At 46.6% G+C, this 22,454-nt stretch overlaps 2 protein-coding genes across 2 annotated transcripts; both read left to right on the top strand.

Moving 5' to 3' along the window:
• The first annotated feature begins 102 nt into the window (after window positions 1-102).
• On the top strand, window positions 103-9,228 carry LOC114014702 (dual specificity calcium/calmodulin-dependent 3',5'-cyclic nucleotide phosphodiesterase 1A-like). The gene is made up of 3 exons (XM_027799271.2): window positions 103-549; window positions 6,152-6,252; window positions 7,958-9,228. The coding sequence occupies exons 1-3, from the start codon at window positions 514-516 to the stop codon at window positions 8,088-8,090; spliced, it is 270 nt and encodes an 89-aa protein (XP_027655072.2). The 5' UTR covers window positions 103-513; the 3' UTR covers window positions 8,091-9,228.
• Window positions 9,229-17,081: 7,853 nt separating this feature from the next.
• On the top strand, window positions 17,082-20,916 carry LSM5 (LSM5 homolog, U6 small nuclear RNA and mRNA degradation associated). Its single transcript, XM_055709857.1, has 5 exons — window positions 17,082-17,216; window positions 17,765-17,860; window positions 18,082-18,109; window positions 18,761-18,833; window positions 20,629-20,916. Exons 1-5 carry the CDS (start codon window positions 17,171-17,173, stop codon window positions 20,659-20,661), a joined length of 276 nt encoding a protein of 91 aa, XP_055565832.1. The 5' UTR covers window positions 17,082-17,170; the 3' UTR covers window positions 20,662-20,916.
• The last annotated feature ends 1,538 nt before the right edge of the window (window positions 20,917-22,454 follow it).

The raw sequence follows: 22,454 nt of genomic DNA, 5'->3' as shown, positions 1-22,454 counted from the left end.
GGCGGCCTCGGCCCTGGGCCGCGGGCGGGGGGCGGTGCCGCTCCCGCCCCTCAGTTCCCGCCCCTCAGTTCCCGCCTTGCAGTTCCCACCCCTCAGTTCCCGCCCCGCAGCTCCCGCCGCGGCGCGCGAGGAGCTCTCCAGCAGAGCTCGCCTCACCGAGGGGGCAGCCGAGGAGCGCGGCTTTGTCGCATCCCGCGGCCGGGAAGGCGCATCGCGGCCGAGCAATGGAGCCGCCCGGGCCGGGGCAGCCCACCGCGCCTCGCCTGGGTCCTTCCCGCCGGGCCTGGGCCCCCGCAGGCGGCGCTGCCCACGGGGTGCCCTAGGGGGACCCCGCGGCTGCTGCCGGCCGCGGCGGGGCTGCGAGCGGGGGCAATAGCGAAGCCTTCTCCTTCTTCTGGTCGTCGTCTTTTCTGAGGAAATCTCAGCTCCGAGCCCCCCGGCAGCGCAGAGGACAGCACATCCTCTGGCCGCGTCCTTCCAGCGTGAAGTCGTGCTGGTGAGAGGCAGCGCACAATGAAGTCTGGGATGGGTTCGGTCCAGGTTTGTCAGGTTGGTTGCTGAAGGGTGAAAATGAGAAAAATCAAGTTAAGGCGTCTTCTGTTTGCTAACTGTTATGCTACTGAAACAGAACAAGGTCTTACAAAAAAAAAAAAAAAAAAAACCAAACCAAAACATTAGTCAGGATGAGTTTGGTACAATGCTCTGGGTGATGCTAGAGGTTTGTGCTGAGAAAGGAATGTACTCTGAATAATTAGAAAAGGTATGGTGGGCACCTGAAGGAGATAAGGAGACCATCAAGTCAGGAATCGTTGAACAAAGAAAACTGAAAGGTCTTTTCCACCCACCTATTATGAATGGAATGATTGAGTGTCAAAATCAGATGAATATATATGTAAAGATGTTGTAACCTCTCAAGAAAACTACCTGACTTTTCACTGAAAACTTTGTAGCTCGTTTGTCCAATGCGAATCGGCTAGCTCTCCAACGTTGCACGAAAGAAATACCTTTGCTGCTTTAAGACAAAATTCGTCTCTGAGCAGTTACTCTGTGCCGTTTTGGCATCACTACTCAGTGTACATTATGATACCGTAGCAGGACAGTTGAAAGACTAGTCCAAGAGCACTGGCAAATGTAGTGTGAGAGAAAATTAAAAAAAAAGGTTTTTTTTATCTCACTGCATGCAGATCATGCTGCCTCTTTAACCTTTGTTACGGTTCAGTTCTGGTTATTTAAACCAACAACATTTGATAGAGAGTGTATACTTAAGATTCGCTGTGGAAACTGGGAGGAAAATACTCTTTTTGAAAGAACTATACAGAAATAATGCTTAAAGAAAATCTCATCACTAACATAGTATCCAGAGGCTCAAATTATAACAATAAAGCATGCAGTTTTGTATTGTTCCTCAGCTCCAACAGAAGTGCCATGACAGAAAAAATAAATACAGGATCATATATATATATATATATATATATATGAGAAGTCTGATTGTGGAATCAGGCTCCACAATCTTACCAGATTGTAAAGTAGGTATGTTTATTCAGCACTGGGCAGCACCACCGCGGTAATCCCACCAAAGCTGTGCGCACTTGGGGCAACAACTTGACTCAATTTATATAATCAAGTGTTGCATATACATAAGATTTCTAAATACGCCTGTACATATTCATAACCTAGCCCCAATTCATATTATATTAGCATTAGTTCCAACAAGTCATTTCTATAAGTCCTTCCCAACTGTACTTGTGTGGTGCCTCTTGGTGGTGGTCATGGTGGTCATGGGGGATGAAGGCTTGGTAGTCTCCCTTGCTCTGAACTTTTTACCTTCTCTTTTCGCACAGACTCAGTTGTTCCTTGGTCTTTGTCTAAAATATAGAGTTGGTTTTAGCTAGTTCTTTCTGTGATACTGTCAAGAATTAGAGGATACTATTTCCTGCAGCAGACTTGTAAACATGCAGAAGTGTGAGACTTTTGTCACACCTGTTTGTACCAAAGGGAAGTGAGATCCTCATCTCCTCTAGACTAATCATCATGAGCTCTGCAAATGATAACTTCTTTTGAATAAAAGACCATAAACTCTGGGGAAGGAAAAAAGCTAATTATTGCTCTCTTTGCTTTGTAGCATTTTCTTGGAAATGCATCCATTTGTTTTGTTAGAATGGAAGACTGCTCCTTCCTCTTTCTTCCTGTAGGCATCGATATGCATCAATCCTTTTGTTTACATGCCAATGACTTGCCTTAGTAGCTACTTCTTCATATTTACTGTATGTTTGTGAAAGAGAATCATGCCTCATTACCCTTTCTTGTTTCCACCCTAGAAGCCAATACTTGTTCTTTCATGCCTTCTTCCCCCTCTATCCCGCACCCCCTATCAATGCAGAAAGTTGAAGGTTTGGTTCTGGATTGTTTTTATCAACCCTTTAGAAATGAAAAACATTCACATTTCCTCATTCTTTTCACCTGTGACAGTGTCCTGCTGCTTTCTCAATAGCTCGTGATGAATTTGTTCTTTAAAGCTAGCTCTCTGTTCCCAAAATGAAGTCCATCACAGACTAGTAAATGGTAGTATCACTGCTTTGATGGAGATGGCATCCGTTCTCTGCGGGCTCTTTGCCATCTTGTTTGCAGCCTTGCAAGGTTGTAGCAGATAAAAGGGACTAAAAGGTTGCAATTACTTACCTGCTATTTCCCTCCTGTTAGTCACAAGCCTATTTTGACTTTGTGCTACTTACACTGATTTATTTATTACCCACTATTCACAACGGTAATCCCAGTCTGTGTTCTGAGTGGTCTTCTGCAAATGCTGTTATGATATTTAATATCTCTCCTCAGGTGTATTACACCCTATTTGAAAAGCGCCATTTACCCAAACTTGTTCAGCCAGTGATGGTTTGGTAGCGCATGCAAGTTAGCACTTTTCCTGTGCATGCCTTAAGGGGTAGAGGACCTCAGGCGCAGAGCTCGCAGCCTTACTGATGTTTTAAGATTTGGGTCATAACATGCTGTTGGAGTGGGACTTGTCAGATGGTGCCCTGAAGGTCTGAAGTGGATGCATCAGACTAGCTGAGCATGCCCCGTGGTAGTTCTGCGTGCATAATGTAGGTTTGCTCTGCCTGTTCCTGAGCGCTTTTGCCTAATTATTTTTCTGTCATTCACACGCTCACCTTTTGGGAAATGGCAGAACATGGTTGAGGAATGGAAGTCCAGATCTAGACTTGTATCTTGGAAACCCTAGTTCCATTTCTTTTCCATTGCAGTTGCCAGACGCTGTTGCTAGAATGTTGAAATCATGTTCTTTATCAGCTGTAAAGCATTCCTTATTCACAAGTCATGCCTGGAAACAGAAACATCACAGATTTCTCCGCCATTAGTGCTGTCCATTCCTGTCCTGGACCAACTGTGTAGAAATGAGAAAATAATTTGGTTTGTGTGTCTGCTCATTTCTTGATCTTTCACACACCACACCCACCCCGAAAATTCAAGAGCTGCCTTGATTATGGTCAGTGGCATTGTGCGAAATATCTGTGGCCAATATTTTCAAACCGCATCTTTAATGTAAGGAGATCGTTTATACCGAGACTTGCTTAATTCGTAATTGGTTGCGCAGAGGTGGCTGTGAATGGCAGGAGAAAGCTAGACAGGTCGCTGTGTACAGACCCCCCGTTACCTGTGCTTCCCCTGCACTGTGGTTAACAGGCCAGTGATGGTCCCTGAGCTGTAGTAGTTGTCTAGAATAGATTTATGAAACCATATTGCCTTTACTGGGCTTTGAATTAAAAGGCAGTTTGTACATGAATGTCTGTCAAGACGTTTGCAGCTTGACAGTGAACTGTTACAAAAATATTTGGCAGCCACTGTGGTAAAGGTTTTCTCTAAATTTAGTATGTTTAAGCATTTCATACAAATATTTACAGCATCTATAGTACCCAGAACCTTTGTCTCTGATGCTCTTGATGTTAACAGCCCTCCTTGTGTGCTGCCAGTGGAAACCCAGATGTAAAATGATTGATTGACTCTGAGAAAAATGATTAAAAGCCTCTGAATCATTTAGAAATCTAAGTTAGAAGCGAGTCAAGCATTGAAAAATAAGGCTTCGACTAGGCAATTAGGAAAAAAAAAACCCTCAGGACTTTCTCCAATGTGTCTATAAATGGTAAATAAATAGCAAGAAGTACATCTTGTGAGGTTTTGTGCCCCTTTTTCCTTATGATTCAGTCATTGCTGAAGACTGGAACGGAAGGATTAGAAGCTCTGTAGGAAGGACAGGCAGGGGAAGGGAGGAGGGGGCTTCACCCTCTAGGTCAGCAGCCAGCTCAAATGCATGGAGCTCCATCTGGGGCTGGATGGGGAGCGACAGGTGACATTATAGTGGGGGTCTGCTACAGGCCGTCCAACCAGGAAGACTGAGCAGGCGAAGCCCTCTATAGACAGGTACAAGCCACATGATGTTCATGAGCCCTGGTCCTCAGGGGGGACTTCAGCCACCCCGATATTTGTTGGAGAGGACAACACAGCAGGGCTCAGGCAATTCAGGACATTCTTGGACTGTGTTGACGATAACTTCCAAGTGATGGAGGAGCCAGTGAAGAGAGGTGCCATGCTGAACCTTGTTCTCACCAACATGGAGGGGCTGGTGGGGAATGTGAAGCTTAAGGGCAGCCTTGGCTGCAGTGACCACAAAATGGTGGTGTTCAAAATCCTTAGGGCAGCAAGGAGGGCACACAGCCAGATCACTGCCCTGGACTTCAGGAAAGCAGATTCTGGCCTCTTCAGGGATCTGCTTGGTAGAGTAGCATGGGAGCCCTGGCACAAAGAGACACCAAGAAAGATGGTTAACATTCAAGGATCACCTCCTCCAAGCTCAGCTCATGGGGGAGCCCCTGTGAACCTCATGAAGTTCAACGAGGCCAAGTGCAAGGTCCTGCATCTGGGTTGGGGCAAGCCCTGCTATCAATACAGGCTGGGCGGAGAATGGGTTGAGAGCTCCCCGGAGGAGAAGGACTTGAGGGTGCTGGTGGATGAAAAGCTCAACATGACCCAACAATGTGCACTCGTAGCCAGAGGGCCAACCCTATCCTGGGCTGTATCGAAACAAATGTGGCCAGCAGGTCGAGGGAGGGGATTCTCCCCCTCTCTTCCACTGTGGTGAGACCCCACGTGGAGTACTGCGTTCAGCTCTGGAGCCACCAACATAAAAAGGACATGGACCTGTTGGAACGAGTCCATAGGAGGGCCATGAAGATGACCAGAAGGCTGGAGCTCCTCTCCTATGCAGACAGGCTGAGAGAGTTGGGGTTGTTCAGCCTGGAGAAGAGAAGGCTCTGGGGAGACCTACTGCAGCCTTTCGATACTTAAAGGGGGCTTATAAGAAAGACGAGGACAAACTTTTCAGCAGGGCCTGTTGAGATAGGACAAGGGGTACATGGTTTTAACCAAAAAAGGATAGATTTAGATTGGATATTAGGAAGACATTCTTTACTGTGAGGGTGGTGAGGCACTGGCACAGGCTGCCCAGAGAAGCTGTGGGTGCCCCATCCCTGGCAGTGTTCAAGGCCAGGCTGGATGGATGGGGCTTGGAGCAACCTGGGCTAGCGGACGGTGTCCCTGCCCATGGCAGGGGGGGTGGAACTAGATGACCGTTAAGGTCCTTTCTAACCCAAACCATTCTATGGTTCTATGGTTCTATGACTTTTAGCTACTGGAAGTTAGTGACATTCTTCTGTATTTGAGGCTCTGCTACAAAGGTCAGCTGAGCTGAAAGTACATACCGTGGTAGAACATGTGTACCTGCACATGTGTCATCAAGTTCCACTTGAAGAACCTTGATTGTCTTGAGGTTTTCCCCTCTGTCTTCCTCACACAGTGCTTTTTAAGAAGGGCACATGTTTCCCCTTGCTCTGCCTTAAGCCTTACTAGCTCCTGAAAACATTTTGCTGAAGCTCAGTTTATTTGGATGAAGCTTCAGGAAAAACACTGGTTTGGCTTTTGTGCATCAACCGCAGAAGTTTGCTTACAACAGCTGGCAGGCTGCAGGGGAAAGGCAATGATGTGCGGCATTGACTGTCAGCAGGGGATAACTTGCCTTAAAGGACAAAAGCTTTAATGCCTGGGAAAATGACGGTTTATCTGATTGCTCTTAATCTCTTTTCAGCACTGGCTGACAGAGCTGGAGATCTTCGCTATGATCTTTGCAGCTGCCATCCATGACTATGAACACACTGGCACCACCAACAACTTTCATATCCAGACACGGTGAGGCCATTGTAAATCACGATGAAGGGCTGGGAAATGGAGGGAGGAACCTTTGGGGAATAACGGCACAGCCACCTAGGAAAGCACAGGAGCTTCTGCTTTGAAGTGTTACAGGAGGAAAGTTCACTGCCTTAGGTTGCATTTAGTTTTGTCTTGCTCAGCCATTTACAGTGGAATGCATGCATTCTAGCTTCCTGAGCATGATTTCATATTAATAATCAGGAAAAAGGAAGGTCCCAAAATGTTTCTGTGTAAAGCTGCCAAAGACAAGTTGCTGTACAGGGTGTCGTATTTTGATGGAGTTACAGTTTTGGAGGAGCTACTATAATTCAACAGTTTTTTTCTCATTGAATTTGAAGAATCAGATATCAACTACATAGGTTAAGAACTTAACAATACCTGTATTTATCGGTGAACACCAATGCTACATGTACTATTTTCACTTGAGTGGAAAAGCACACCTGCAGCCAAAGTGTATGTTTACCGCTACCTGTTCAGGGACATCATTTTTTAGAGCTTTGTGAATTGCTAGATAGCAACTAGCTGTTCCCAGACTAGACCGAACCGCTGTATTTTTTTGAACTCAGAATCTTCTGTAAGGCTTCTGGGTTGGTGGAAGAGAGAAGAAGATGAAGATGGCAGCAAAATTCTGAAGCATGAAAAGATTGTGAAGTCTGTGGTTGCAGCGATAACTGGGCATTTTGTTATTGTTATTTTGACAATGGGAGTGTACTGGTAGTGGTGACAAAATATGTAGATATCCTTGACTGACACCTGGGCATTTCTAAGATGCGTTGCATCTCACTCTAAGTAAGATACCTGGAGGATGTTAGCTGAATCATGCAGATAGATAAATGTTGCTAGGCTAAATCACACATGTGCTCAGGAAAGCTTGGGAATGGAATGTAGAAGGATGTTTCTGTTTCTCTTCTGGGCCAAGCCACACTCCACTTCTTACTTGCGCTTCATGCATGCAAGAATTAGGGATCTGCTGTATTTCCAAAATAGTAATTTCTGTGACACTGAAACCTTGAGGGTTTAAAGTGTCAGGAGGGAGAAGTATACACTGCTCTCTGGGAAGCAGAACTGAGTGGGGCCTGTAACAAACCATACTCACCCTCTGGTGCCATTAAGTTCCAGCAACACCTTTGTCTTCAGATCATCTCAGCCATCCATCAGTCTCAGCTCTGTGTCCTAGAGCTTAAACTAAGGCATGAAGTACCTTTGGCCTTACTCTGTTCCGCTGGCAATTGCCCTTCCAGACAGCGTAGCTGAGCGCACAGATGACAGAAAGCAGCTCAGTTCTATCTTGCTGACAGCCAGTTTGCTGTTCTGGAAACAATATTGGGACACAACTTGCAATTGCTTCCTTGGGTACCATCAGGCTTTATTATGAGAGCAACATGCACAAGAGCTGGAAAAGAACCTCATGATTCAGCTGTAAGTTTACGTATCTCTCGCAGCTCTCAGCATATTTTTTTTTCAGTGTGTAACAGAGAGACTAGGTGAGTCTCGATTGATGAAATCAATTTTGTGTGAGTTTTGATCTTTACTTTTCTTTTACTGAATAACAGCAGCGAACAAAGTATTACAAATGCTCTTAAAATGCTCGTGTCCATGCTATAGAACTAATCTCTGTAGCTGATCAAAGGAAAAGGGACAGGGAAGAAACATAACCTTTCCTATGTTTTCTTTTAAATGCTAGGTCAGACTCAGCCGTTCTATATAATGACCGGTCTGTGCTTGAAAATCACCACGTTAGTGCAGCGTATCGTCTTTTGCAAGATGATGAAGAGATGAATATTTTATCTAATCTCTCAAAGGATGACTGGAGGTAAAAATGAGCATGGTGGCTGCCTAGGGACCTTGCAGTATCGCCACGGACCGTTACTGCCTTGTTTGAATGGCAATATGCATTATTGTATATTACACATTGGTATTTGTATTGCTACCAAAAAAAAAGCTTTAGAAGGAGTTTGTCTTGCTTATTTCTGCTTTCAGTTTTCACCTCTGGTAGTGAGACCATACTTGGTGACGATGGATTATAATAGGAAATTGACTCCCCTCGAATTTCTAAGTCTGACAGAGACACCCTTCATACAGATCCATTTGTAACGGAGTGTAGAGCTAGCCTGCTGTTTGTCCATCCTGAAGCATAAATGTAACCTTTATCTACTTTGACACTCCATGCCTAGAAATTATAAATGAGTCTTAATGCAAAAAAGAACCCAGTCCAAAGAGCATAAATCAGTGTACTGTATATGCCAAGGTGATGTAAGAAGCTGTAATTTGAAATAAGCCTCATGCGACGTATGATTTCTGTGCCAAAATCAGCCCATGATTTGCTTTCTAATAGCAGACAGTTCAAACTGATGAGAGCTTTCTGTTTTTATGGGTGTTTTGAACTCCAGGGGGTGGTACTTTAAAAATAACCCAATGTGCTAGACAGGAAGAATCCTGCTCCATGGGTCTTTCTCATGGGAGAGGAAGCAACTTGTGGGATCTTACGTGACGCATGGTGCCTCCTGCATAGGCTTAATTGTGACACAGTGCTGAGCAGGCAGTTCATTGGTTTTTTAATATTAACGTGGGGAAATGAGCCCTTCTCTGGGGCCTGGCTTTTAGCAAGCTGGTCAGTGAAGGCTCTGCTTTAGCCTGAAGTTCCTGTTTATTTTAACTTGTGGACAGTGATGTGATCCTATATCTGAACACCAGGAATACAACTCGGGAATTTGCATGGCTGATTTCAATCAATGTGAGGGTTGTGGAGGAGTGGCCTGAGAAATTCTTTCCCCCAGTATAGAAAATAGTCTCATGGTGGGCAGCAAGCAGGAACGGAAAAAAAAAAAAAAAAAAAAATCTGCATTGAGGTGTTAAAAATCTAGTTTATTTTTTTAGCTACAGCTGGTAATGCCTTGTCAAATACTGGCAGCAAATTACTGCTTCCTTTTATGTTGGTGGGCGAAAAGCAAAGAACTAACTGACTAGAAAGAGCAGCCCTAGAGCCACTGTCTGCTGGGAGCAGCGGAGCAGCTCATTGAGTGTGCTTCACTGTGTAGATACTCTCTTTAGGAAAATGATCTGCTTTGGAGCTGTCAACTGGTTTTTTTTTGAATCAAAGCTACCTTCCGATATTTCTCATTGATTCTGTAGTGTCAGCATGTGTGTTCTGTTGAGGCCATATGCTTAGACCCAAAGTTTCAAAGATTAACCCATCCCTAAGAAACACTGTAACTGTCTGAGCGAAAATATGGAGTGGTTTGGTTTGCTGCGTTGTTCTCTCTCAAGTAGGGCTTTATTATTTTGTAGCTGTGAATCAAGCAGCACCTGCAGAATAAAGGCTATTATCTGGATGTGCTCTAGCTCCAAAACTGTGGATTTTTGTGTGCTTTTGCTTTTGACTGCAACTTTGAAATCCCATAGGCAAATGTTTGGGAAGCACTGGAGACGTCAGCTGACTTTAGCTGGACCTGAGGTGTTGAGATAAAAACCTAGAAGCCCCGATTTCTTAGACTGGCACTCAAAAATCGGACCCTCAGTACTGCAGGATGCTTTGGGCAACTGTTGAAGTGTGTCCAAACTGAACTTGATTTTTGTAGACATACCTGATAAATCTCTCTCAGCAAAAGGCCCGAGTGATGGTTTTTGGAAAGCAAATTCTGAAGTGCCTTTCTGAGCTGAACTCTCATTCCTTTTTTCACATTACTAGTAAGAGAAAATCTGATGGTCTGTGGGTTTTGAAATCCTAGATGCCTGTGTGGATTTTATTGCTTTTGTGTTATTCAGTCATTAATTAGGGAATGTATTTTCAGGAAAGAAATGTAGCAAACTGGAGCTAGATTTTACGGTTGGAAAATAAATGGGCACAGCTTTCATAAGGAAAGCAGGTGAGACTGAAAGAGGTCTTTTGCGCTAAGTCAAGGAGAAAAGAGTTGGATGCTTACTAGTACTTAAACTACCTTTCTTTCTCCATTTAAGCAACCCTCTGTTGCTTGTTAAATATTTGAAAATCCATTTGCTTGCCTCATGTCATTAATCCTGATCAACAAGTAAATGAAGAAACTGTAACAAAAACGAATCCAAGCAAATTAAGAAAATTAACTGCCAAGTGAACAGATGCTTTCCAAGATACGGCTATAGAAGTCTTTTCTGGCAGTGTATTTCATTGTTAATAATTTCCATGCAGTTTATTGAAACAAAGTATGTTTAGCACAAGCCCTTTACCATCAAGTACAGGATTAAAAGGGCATCTGGAAAATGTTTAGCTCCTTAACTCTGTATTGGAGTACAGCTGTGGGAAGTGACCTTTAATGCAATACTGACTTTGTCTGTAAAGCTGCTTGGGGTTTTGTCCCTCAAGTAATGCTGAGCCCTCCTTGTCAATCACTGTTACTCCTTTTGTGATTGTGGTGAGAAATCTGGAATGTTTTTTGACTGAATGGAGATGACTTTGGTGAAAGCCTTCTTTTGTACATAACAGTGTGTGCATGGTTGCATAATCACACCCTGTACTTGTAAAAGTTCGTTTCTGCGCATCCAGGATGGGCACATGGATATTCTGAGTGTTACACCTTGAGTGAGAATCAGCCAATGAAAATGCTTCCTTGTAGTGTTTTCCCTATTTATTTCCATAAGAATAAAGTAACGAGACTTCAGGTGGATGAAATGAGCAAAGTGGCTCACTTCAAGAGATGTTACTGTTGGCTCCTAGCATAGAGATCAGGTGATCTCCAATGGCCTTTTCCCTGTCCCTTCCCCATGAGTGCGAGGGGAACAGTACAGCTCTGAGGTGAACACTGATACGGAGCAAAGACACATCCGACAAAGTATCCTACAAAATGATGTCAGGTTCTCTGAGGCAAGAAAGGTAAACCCATGAAGTAATTATTCTAAAGAGAAGAGAAAGGCATTTTCCAGAGGGATCAATGCAAGGCTTGGACGTGTTTACATGTAAAGTCAGCCAGAGTCTTATCATGGCAATCAGTAATAAAAATACCAGAAGACTGTGCTTGTGGGACTGTGCCACATAGCATGTTTACACATGAATCGTCTGCAGGACATCGGTTAGAAACAAAAAATCAAAGCTGCGACATTGGCCACTGGATGAGTTGTTGTTCAGCCTATGAGAATAATAAACCAAGACATTAACTTCAGGTTTCCCTCTTCTCCAGTTGCTTTTCCTGACCTGTTCCTTGACAGCCTGCTCTGTCTGCCTAATTGTTCATTTCCCTAATTCTGCAGCAGTTAACAAAGGGCATAGACAAGTAATCTTAGGCTTGATTTGCAAAGTTGATAACATCAACTTTTTCTCAGTGGTAAACTTCTCTGCGTGAGAATGTAATGTGTGACTGGCTCCTGGACTCTGGCCTTAAGGAATATGTATTGTACTATGAGAGAGGACATCTGGAAGTGTAGTAAGAAATATTCAAATCCATAATTACTCAGCCAAGCAGCACAGCCAGGTCTATAAAAAAGTCTATGAGTCCACGAGGGATCTTCTGTTGAGGGGACCTACAAGAAAACCCATTAGAAAGCCCTAGCAGAGCCGTGATATTCTTGGAAGTGATCACTTTGATGGGACAGTGTATTTGCTACCACAAACAGTGGTCTAAAAGAGGATGAATGAGAAACCCAAGCTCAGGTTTTGACTCTGCTACAGGTCTCCTGGGAGATTCTGCCAACTCACTTCTGTTGGAATTCACTTCCCTGATGTGAAGAAGCAATTGTCTCAGCTTTCTTGTCACTTCAGGGAGCAAGGCAGTACCTCCAAAGGCCAGTTCCTTCCACTTATCTGAGGATGGCAGGAGCCATGCTCTGGAGGTGCTGAGCTTCATCCAGTCTCCACAGCAAGAGCAGCTGAACTGGCTTCCATAGAAACCTGCTGACAGCAATGACAGGAATGGGTCTTACACACAAAGACGTAGCGCACACTATGTTCCCACACTGGCTGTCAAGACAAAAAACAGAAATAGTTTGAAGATGGACTAAAGAAATTGAAGGCAGACAGATTCTAGAGTGGTGCTGAGCCATTAGACTTTGTTTTCAGCTATGGCCCAGAAAGTTGCCTGAGGTTCTTACTGCAGCTCCTGCCTTCTTGAATGCTCCCCAGTTGTTGGAAGCTCCCTAACTGGGAAGTGTTGGAAGAGAAGGCTGAAGGAAACCCATGGTTACATGTGACTCAGCCCAACCAAATTCCCCCACTGTGCCCAGTGCCACGAGTAATTTAGATGGGCTGTGGGAAATCACCATCAAAGCTGGCAGTCAGCATCCCTGGTGGTAATACTTGTGTCTTCCTCTGTATGTTGATGACACCTTTTTCTGTGCAGCTGGGTGAGGAAGCTGAAGAAATGCCACTGCCAGCGTGTACTGTGTGTGGTGGAGCACAGGGCAGAGAGGGGCGAGCTGATGAGGCATCGCGCAGCTCCTGCTGTGTCTTTGGGGCCGCTTTCAGGACGTAATTGAACCGTGCTTAGTCAGGAGCAAGCTTTTGTGCCTGTGGTCTGCCTTTCTGCAGTGCCTTGACTGCCACAGTAATGTTGCTTTCAGTTCTGAGGCCAGAGCTGGGTGCTCTCCCCTGAGGACTCAGCACGCTCCGGTGCCTCGGGTGAACGTGTGCCGGGTCTGCCGTGTGGAACGTGGGCTGCAGGTGTGAGTTGTAGCGTTTGCCAAAGACCGATGTGGAAGGAGGCAGGGCCTGCCTGTCTCTGGTGCCCGATTCTGCTTGAAGTTGTGTCAGTTGCTCCTGACTGCGTGTGAAGCAAAGAGGAGTTAGGTCAGGTTTGCAGCTTGTACAGACACATAGACAAAGCTTCCCGTGGGCCTGCAATGCAGATGGCAGTGTCTTTCCTGTCCTGGGGAGGCCAGGACGGGACACAGGAGCGTGCATGCCCTCTCAAAAGTGCTAAAAGAAGAGTGTAGAGCTTTTTTGTTTATGAAACTGATTTTTATTGTGGTTTTTTTTTTTTTAAATCGGATTTTATTGGGTTTATTTTTTTGTTGTTTGTTGTCCAATCTTGGCAAAAGTTCTTTGTCAGAACTGTCAGTCAGAACTGAAGTTGCCTGCTTCTCCATGGGAGGAGCTGTCTGTCCATCTTGAATGTTCCCAGGGATGGATGGGACATCTGCCTTCTGTGCTGACGGGTTGTTGTTCTGTGCACGCTGCAAGGGTGGGTCTGGCTTCATGTTCACCCCCCTGTATTTGGTACCTGAGGTGAGAGCTGGCTGAGGACAGCCACCCCCCACTGTCCTGCTCATCCTCAGACTGCAAAAATGCCACCTGCAGGCCCCAGTAACCTGGGTGGTGCTCCAGGGGAGTCCAACAGTCTCTGGCGGTCCTGGGTCATCGTGGGTGGTCCTCAGTGGTCCTGCGTCATCCTCAGCGATCCTGGGTCATCCTCAGCGATCCTGGGTCATCCTCGGTGGTCCTGGGTTGTCCTCGGCAGTCCTGGGTTGTCCTCGGCAGTCCTCGATGGTCCTGGGTCATCCTCGGCAGTCCTCGGTGGTCCTGGGTCATCCTCGGCAGTCCTCAATTGTCCTGGGTCATCCTCTGTGGTCCTTGGTGGTCCTGGGTCATCCTCTGTGGTCCTGGGCTGTCCTTGGAGGTCCTGGGTTGTCCTTGGAGGTCCTCGATGGTCCTGGGTCATCCTCGGCTGTCCTCAATGGTCCTGGGTCATCCTCTGTGCTCCTCGGTGGTCTTGGTTCATCCTCTGTGGTCCTCGGCGATCCTGGGTCATCCTCGGCGGTCCTCTGTGGTCCTGGGTCATCCTCTGTGGTCCTTGGTGGTCCTGGGTCATCCTTGGCGGTCCTCAGTGGTCCTGGGTTGTCCTCAGCAGTCCTTGGTGGTCTCCGATGGTCTCTGGCAATCTCCGTCAGTCCCTGGCTATCCTCGGTGGTCTGCGGTGGTTTCTGGCAAACTCTGATGGTCTCTGGCAGCCTCCAAGGGACTCCTCCTGGTGCTCTGGTGCTGCCAGACAGAAGGTGGCAGCCCCGGTCATCGCCTCTTCCCCAGGGCTCAGGGCAGAGGAGATGGCCCCGCTTCATGAGGGGTGGTGGTGCAGGGTGGGAAAGCAGGGCTCATGTGCGGCTTGACAGCTGGGTGACCTTCCTACGAGCCTGCCCGGTGTCAGTGTGGATGGTCCACTCTAGGGCTGGTGTGTGCTGCCTGGGTGGCGTCGCTTGGTCTCTCTGCGGGGCCCCTGAGAGCCCCTGGCAGCCCTGCGGTGCTCCAAGCAGCCTGGCCACGGCGGCGTGGTGCCCCTTCGGGCTTGTGCAGGGTGGATCCAGCTCCATGGGCTCCTGCTGGTCTTGCGATGGATCCGCCTGCATGGGCTCTTGCTCGTGGCATGATGGATCCACCGGCATTGACTGTGGATTCTCTCGTGGTGGATCCACCTGCATGGGCTCAGGGCCATTCCCTGTCAGGCCAACTGCCACGTGCCGGGCGCACTTGGCATCGGTGCTGCTCGTTGTGTCGTGCAGCTTCCGTTCCGAGCTTGGGCTGCACCCTCAGGGGCTGCAATAACCTCTTGTTGCTCACCCGGCTGGCGCTGGGCTCTGGTCTGGCTTGGCCGCGTCCTCCCCTGCCGAGCACGCTTGCTGTCAGGGTTTCCAGCTGCGCAGCGAGCTGTGGGCCAGCCGCAGGGCTGCCCGCTGGTGCACCGGAAGGCCGGTGAGGTCACCAACTGCCGCTGGTGCACCGGAAGGCCGGTGAGGTCACCAACTGCCCGCTGGTGCACCGGAAGGCCGGTGAGGTCACCAACGGCCGCTGGTGCACCGGAAGGCCGGTGAGGTCACCAACTGCCGCTGGTGCACCGGAAGGCCGGTGAGGTCACCAACTGCTGCTGGTGCACTGGAAGGCCGGTGAGGTCACCAACGGCCGCTGGTGCACCGGAAGGCCGGTGAGGTCACCAACTGCCGCTGGTGCACCGGAAGGCCGGTGAGGTCACCAACTGCTGCTGGTGCACTGGAAGGCCGGTGAGGTCACCAACGGCCGCTGGTGCACCGGAAGGCCGGTGAGGTCACCAACGGCCGCTGCCGTGCATTGGGACCCATGAGGCCCAGAAGGCCCCACTGCGGGTGCCCATTTTCAATGGCAGAGAGAAAGGCCGCCGCTGGGGCCTGGGGACTGCCCTCCGGCCCCCCTCGTGCCCCCCTGGTGATGGCTGGCTGTGTCTGTGCTGCCATCGTGCCAGCGGTTGCCAGCGTGACCCTTTTGGCTGTGGCATTGCAGTGCTCTGCTGTAGACATGGCTGGTGGAGATGCGGAGGGCAATAGGGACTCTGAAAGCATCCGCTGGTGTAGTGGGGGAAGGTGTCGTGTCCCTGCGATTGCCTGCTTTCCTTCCTCCCTTTGGCTCGTGCTTTTTGGCCAAGGCCACTGTGCAGAGCAGCTCTGTAGAGGTTTGTTTGTCTTGTCTTTGGGTTAGATTTTTACTGGCTTTTAGGAGACAGAGAGGGATGGTGCAGGTGGGGAGGACGTGCTACCGAGCATGGCCATCTTCATGGAATGAAAACCATTGTGGATGTTGGAGATCTCGGGACGCCTTTTCCATGTTCATTGCGTGCTTGTTGCCAAGGTGCCGTGTGACCAGGAGTGAAATCGGATCTGGGACTCGCTAGTCATGGTCAGAGGGCAGCTTGTCCCTAGGTCACTTCCTTGGCCTGAGTTGACAGGCACATTCTCTTTCCTGGGAATTGTTGTGATGTGACTGTGCTTGTGAATACTTAGCCCAGTGCAACTGTGCGCCTCTGGAGGAGGTGAACTCAGGGGTGTGTCTGCCCCTGTCAGCTTGGTAGAGCTGATAAGAGGGTAGAAGTATAAACCTCTGGTGGAGGATTCCGTGTCAGTGGGAACACCTCTTGCAGCCAGGGCTGCTCCGCAGCGTGCAGACTGCAGCACCGTAACATGTGGTGTAGGCTTGGAAGACAAATGCGGAAACCTGTGAAACTTGCTGTCTGTGTTGTTAACATTATTTTGTACAAAAGAACAGTTCTGATGTACTGTTGTGCAGTTTCACAGTTTGGCAAATGTTATCTGCTGCAAGAACACAACCTAAACTCCAGGAGACATCTATCAAGCAACAGAGCCCATGTATTTCTGCAAGCTAGGATTGCCTTTACAGTGAATGACATTTCAGCATAGTTAATACATGCTTTTCAATGCCATAGGATACAAAATACAAGTATTCTAGAAATGCAGGTGTTGAATAGATTCCCTTCATTGAGTGGGATAGCTGGTTACAGAATAAAAACACTCAAAGCCCAGTAAAATACTTAAAATTGATTTAAATACTGAGGTGTTTAGTATTTAATTATTTATTATGAATTATTTAATATTGCCCGTCGTGGCTCCGGAGAAGCCCGCGGGACCCATGTGAGCGACGGCACCGGCCAGGTGCCCTGACTCTCCCTCTCCTCTGGCAACAGCCGGTGTTGGATCGCCGGGACCTGGCCGCGGGCAGGGTCCGGGAGCCCCCCAGCCCCGGTGGCGCCCGGCCGTGGCGGGGCGGTGCCGGCGGTCCCTCAGGGGGCGGAAAGGGCTGCTGGGCACCCCTCCTGCAACAGCCCCTCTGAAGGGTGCGCCAGGCTGTGCAGAGCTACAAGCCGGCAAGCAGAACAGCGGTGGCTGCAGCGCGCGCGGTCCGTGTCCCTGCAGGAGGGCGATGGGAGCGGCGGGTGATGTCCGGGGCACGGCCCGGGGCAGCGCTGCCTGACTGGGGCGGCGGGAGCAGAGGAAGGGGCCGCGCCTGAACGCGACCAACAGCAGGCACGCGGCTGTCACGACTGCACCGCTCTGCCGATACAGGCAGGAAGGGGGCGGGGCGGGGCGGAGCGACGGCTCTGCCATCGGCTCGTCGGGGCTGCTCGGCAGGCTGTGTAGCCGTGCGGGGCGGCAGCGATTGGTCAGGTCCGGATGCGAGATGGCGGCGAACGCGACCACAAACCCTTCCCAGCTGCTGCCGCTCGGTAAGCGGCGGCGCCGCCGCGGGCTCCGGTGTTCGGGCCGGGGCGGGGGAGGGCCCGCGCTGTGACCGTGCGGGGCCGCGGGGGCTCCCGCGTTGTGGCCGGGCGGGGCCGGGGTGCGGGCGAGGCTGTTCGCGGGCACCTCGGGGTGGTGCCGCCGCTTGGCGGGAAGCTTGAGCAGGGTGGGCGGCGGCGGCCGAGTGCGGGGCCGGCCAAGAGCGGCGTGAGCGGGCGGGAAGCGCCGGGGGGGCCGAGGGGCCCGGGGGGGCTGTGGAGCCGAGGGCTGAGGGGGCCGCGGGCCGGCCAGCCCGTTGCTGGCTGGCAGCAGCGATTCGTGCACGGACACCTTTTTTTAATAAATGTCTTTTATCCCCCCCCTTTTTTTTTATTCTTATTTTTAGTCTTTTTGTTTGTTTGTTCTTGTTTTTTAAACCAGTGTCCGTGGTAATTACTTCTTTGTTGTCACAATATCAGGGTTTTTGTTTAGGAAACGTATCTACTATGAAACAATCTCTTCTGAATTCCATTTTCCTTAAAACTTTTATTTACAGAACTTGTGGACAAATGCATAGGTTCCCGCATTCATATTGTGATGAAAAGTGATAAAGAAATTGTTGGAACGCTTCTAGGATTCGATGACTTTGTCAGTATCCTTTGCTGGAAATGTTAAGGCCGTTCGCTTTATACGGTGGCTGAATGAATTTATTGCTTTAGAGAGGCTAGGGTTCACTGGACAGAACCTTTTTGTATGGATCAACTGTATTATTCTGATATTTTTATTTTATAGATAAAATTACAATTAAGTATAAAATTAAAATTTTTTATTTTAAAATTCTGGGCCATGTTTTCCTTGAAAGTGGATCTTCAGATATGGTGTTAGAAGATGTTACGGAATTGTAAGTATTATTTCTGCCTCTATTTGCCATTTCATGTTTGGCTTCTTGAGGAAAAATACTGTGTAAGATATATATGCAAAGTGTTTTTATATAAATGTTTGGAATGCTTGCCAGCTGAATAGTTTGTATCTTGGACTTAATACTATGGAAGGTGACCTATTCAGGACAGCCACATTTTAGAGTAGCTGTTGCATGACTGATACCTATAATCAGGTTCCTAGTTTATATCCTTAATTTTGCATGGGTTGTGTGTTGAACTTTCTAGTAGTTTGCGTGCTTTTACATTTCCTTAAGATCTAGGCAAAGATTTAAACGTTTAGTGGATTTAAGGATAAGTATTTATTGCTTTGTCATGCCACATTGCTATTTGAAGCCTGTTTTGATTATTGGTGGTAGTTCAAGAAATTGCTGACATGTAGAGGGTGAGTCTGTGTTTATGTACTGAGCAGAAAAATACAGTGGATCTTCTTCTTAATCTGCCAGGTAGCTTTCTTTACCCAGGTGGTCAATTTCTCTGTCAAGGTTACGCTGCATTGTGTTCCAGCAATTGTCATCGTAATGCAGATATTATTTGTGTTAGTTCTGCAATCAAAACTGGAATCGTTGTCCCTGGTTCTGTGTTCTTACTTACTTTTTCTGATCCTGTTTCAGTGAGATTACACCTGAGGGCAGAAGAATCACAAAGCTAGACCAGATTTTGCTAAATGGAAACAATATAACAATGGTAAGTCATTGTTGTTAAAAATATGCATGCATGCATTTTCTGTACCCTTAAATCAATGAGTAATCAAGTTCAGCTACTTCAAGGTGAGCTTTCGAGGCAGTTCTGTTACATAAGGTACTTTCAGGTAGTTTCTGGGGCATATGTGTATTTGAATGATGCTGGAAAAGTGATTTATTGCCTTAATACATGTCATGTTTTTTTTTTTTTTAAATAAAAAAAAAAAGCATGGCCCTAATTTTACATTGGTGAGTGTTTTTCTGGTCTTCAGGTGTGCAAACGAATCACTGGCTTTGTGACCCACTCTGTAGGCTGGTTCATAGAGTGTCTTAAGTCATGAGTGTTTGCCTATTTAAGTTTGTAGGTGGAATACATATACATTTCATCCATTATTGTGTTTGCAGTAGTTTGGATGCTTACAAGCTCATAGGGTTACTTGGTAGTTACGACACCATGTGATGCCCAGAGAGCTGTACCTTTACATGCTCTGCAAAAAAATCTGGAGGTCTGTTGGATTATATTAAATCAGAAGTGCTATATGATTTTTAGTTTTTCATGTCCTGACATACGTAGATTATTACTGACACAGTAATTAAATACTGTGATGATGCATCCCTAAGTGGAATTCTACACCATGCTAAATACCACAGAAGCAGACCCACAGCAGTGTTTTTGTTTGTCTGCAGAGATGGCTACAAAGTCTGGACTTTCTATGTAAAGGCTTTTGTAATTTTGTGGGAAGAGAGGATGAAGATTGACTTGAGTCAAAGTTGGCTCTGTGTGAACGAGGAATAATCTTCATTTTCCTGCCTTACTTGCTTTGCACCTCCTCACTGTGTGTCTGAGCAAGTGCTGTCTTGACCTAATTTCAAAGCCTATTTCTTCTTTGGTTATTGTTCTGCACCCTTTAAGGGGTAGTGCACGTTCTGTCATCTTATGTGGGGTAAAATTACTCCTATCCAGTTAAGCTGGTGGTACACTGCCCTGGAAGCCAAAGCTGGTGATTCTTTAGAGTGCAAAATTTTCATCAAGACCTAGATGATAAATTAGATCTTGTGTCTTTTTGGGGGACATATCTCCCCATGTCAGGAAGACTATGCTTCAGACCTTTTTTTTTAATTATTTTTACTTCAGTCCTGAAAGCAGCAAAGCGCTTTGTCTTTAGAAGTGCTCAGCTAACTATTAAGAGTATATCAGTAAAAGGAATGGTTATCCTTTGCTTTTTTCCCCCTTATTCATGTTTTTCCTTTTGTATGTCTTTTTCTATCACTCAGTTCATTACCTTCTTGACAGGAAAATGCTGTGCTGACTTACTCCTTGCTGCCTGTAGAAGGGTTCAGGCTCTTTATTAAGCTTTTGGGCTCTGCTTAGCAGTAGAAGTTGGTTTCCTCTTTCCAGCTTCCCTGTGTAGTGACTGTCTGGGGAAGAGTCAGCAATTGGGGAAATTCTTCATGAAAGGAAACATGTTCTTTGTCCTTTGAAAATGAGCTGTAGGGTTTCTAGACAGAATCATGTCCTTGAAGTGAATAACAAAGACAAACCCAAAATGTGTGTTATCTAGGAACTTTTGTGTTTTGTTAAACATTCTGTGTGTTTTGGAGATTGTTTTTGGCATGTGCTTCTCTGGCAGTAACTGACTTCCTCTGTTGGGAAAGGAAGATAATATTGAATCTAAAACCCACTTTGGTGGTCTACCGTGAGCTCTCCATGTGCTAAAATGTTGTAAAGCACTGTCAAGTATGGGTTTGTAGAAATCAAATGTATGGCACTAATGCAAAATTATCCTCTTCTTTTATAGCTGGTTCCTGGAGGGGAAGGACCTGAAGTATAAATTGATACAGTTGTCATCTATGAAGACATGTGTTATGTATATGTATATAGTAGAGCTGTGGGGATGTGGGTGTGGGTGGGTTTGGTGTGGGTTGTTTTGTTTACACACTCTTGCAATTGGCATTTGGTAAGAGACATGGATTTCCTCTTTAGGAAAGGTACATTGCTAATGAAGGTGCTAACTTTGTAAGTTGAAATAATGCCTTTCTTGTAAAGATGGAAGATCTGTTCTGAATAAAAGGCTTTCTGTTTGTTAGTTACTGTGTTCTGTTATGTAATTGCACAAGTTAGTTAGTTTTGTTTGATGGAATGGAAAAATGATAGTTATATTTCAGTTCTTGGCAGTCTTCCCGTATCTGTTGCATTTGTTCATGGCCCAAGTCTACATAGAACACAAGTCATGAGCCAAGAGGCTGCTGTTCTTTTGGAATACAGGCAGATACTAAAGCTGGATCACTCCTTTAAACAGTGCTCCAGGTTGCATCACTAGGAACCATATATGCATCCAATGCTCAGCAGCCTTTGGTTCTGCTGCCCTTGAGGTGCAGCTCTCTGGGTATAGTAAAGGCACTGTAATGGTATTTGGCAGGTGAGGACAGACAGACAGATCTAGTTTGTGTTCAGATTTAAAAAACAAAAACAAACAAACAAACAAAAAAGCCCCGAAAAACCAGGCTGGTCTTAGAGCTTCTCATTGGTGTCGGTGGACTCTGCTGTTCTGCTTTCACCACTGAGTGGTGCTGTGTATACTTGCTTAACTTAGGCGCTGCCCGTGCCTGCTTGCACAGTTTAGTCATTTTAGAGTAAACACTCTTGTGGCTGCATCTGTTCTCGTGTGATATAAAAGCTTGGCAGATGTTGGGAACAGCTACTCCTAAAGGAGAATTTCTATAAAGTCAGGAATTCCTGGTTTTACTTTGTCATGATGAGCAAAAAAACCCTCATTCTAAATAATGTCCACTGCAGCTTATGCTTCCGTAATACACTACTTAACTGAATTCTGTGTGTAAATGTTTTTGGAGAGGAATCAAGGGTGCCTCTGTTTGTGTAGACAAGCAGGGTGCAGTATGGGCTCAGAGACAACGTCCGTTGCCTTCCCGTCACCAGAAGAAAGAAGAGTTGAAGGGGGCTCAGGAGCAAGAGACTGCAAGGAAGTTGCTGTACTAGATCCTTTTGCCTGCTTTATCTGGCAGAAAAGCTGCCTTCTGCTCGCTGGATCTGAGCTGGAAATGCAGTATGAACCTCTTGCATTAGCCTGGTAAAGGGGAAAGAGACTCCCTCTTTCCCAGGGAGTGTGCTACTTTTGACTCACTTGTTCTGAATATATGATCTGCCATTGTAATGTTTAGATTGTATGGTGACAATCTATACCGTTGACTCCCTGAATGGTTTTTCATTCCTGTCCCCATTTCCTCCAGCTTTTTTAATGTATCAATTTAAAAAAATATATTTTTTTGCCTTATGTTTGATTGGAACATCATCTGTTGGTTTTGGCCCCAGACACTTATTTCCTAGAAGTATGTTGAGTTTTTTCATCAGAACGCTTTTAAGAGACTTCTAGCCAGTGCAGTACTAGTGTGTTGGAGGTTTTTTGGATAAGATTCTGTACATCTTCCAGTGTGTGGACTTAATTTCTACTTCACTCAGTATTTTGAAAACAGTCTTAAACTGAGAAGAGGTTTCATGCTTGGCAGAGGAAAAGAACAAATCTTGACTCAAAAGTAACTTTTCAAAAGGAAAGGTAAACTCGTTGGTTTGATTTTGGATTTTTATTCTGAGAGAATAAACATCTTG

This window comes from Falco cherrug, chromosome 4, assembly GCF_023634085.1.
Source record: "Falco cherrug isolate bFalChe1 chromosome 4, bFalChe1.pri, whole genome shotgun sequence".
Lineage (NCBI taxonomy): Eukaryota > Metazoa > Chordata > Aves > Falconiformes > Falconidae > Falco > Falco cherrug.
Note: the sequence above shows the minus strand (reverse complement) of the source record. Positions and strands in the feature narration are given on the sequence as shown.

Bases quoted from the DNA above. Each gene is read 5' to 3' on its own strand.
- LOC114014702 (XM_027799271.2), top strand. From the start codon at position 514: ATGAAGTCTGGGATGGGTTCGGTCCAGGTTTGTCAG. The intron at 550-6,151 runs GTTGGTTGCTGA...ATCTCTTTTCAG, and splicing joins GTTCGGTCCAGGTTTGTCAG to CACTGGCTGACAGAGCTGGA. The intron at 6,253-7,957 runs GTGAGGCCATTG...TTTAAATGCTAG, and splicing joins AACTTTCATATCCAGACACG to GTCAGACTCAGCCGTTCTAT.
- LSM5 (XM_055709857.1), top strand. From the start codon at position 17,171: ATGGCGGCGAACGCGACCACAAACCCTTCCCAGCTGCTGCCGCTCG. The intron at 17,217-17,764 runs GTAAGCGGCGGC...TTTTATTTACAG, and splicing joins TTCCCAGCTGCTGCCGCTCG to AACTTGTGGACAAATGCATA. The intron at 18,110-18,760 runs GTAAGTATTATT...ATCCTGTTTCAG, and splicing joins TTAGAAGATGTTACGGAATT to TGAGATTACACCTGAGGGCA.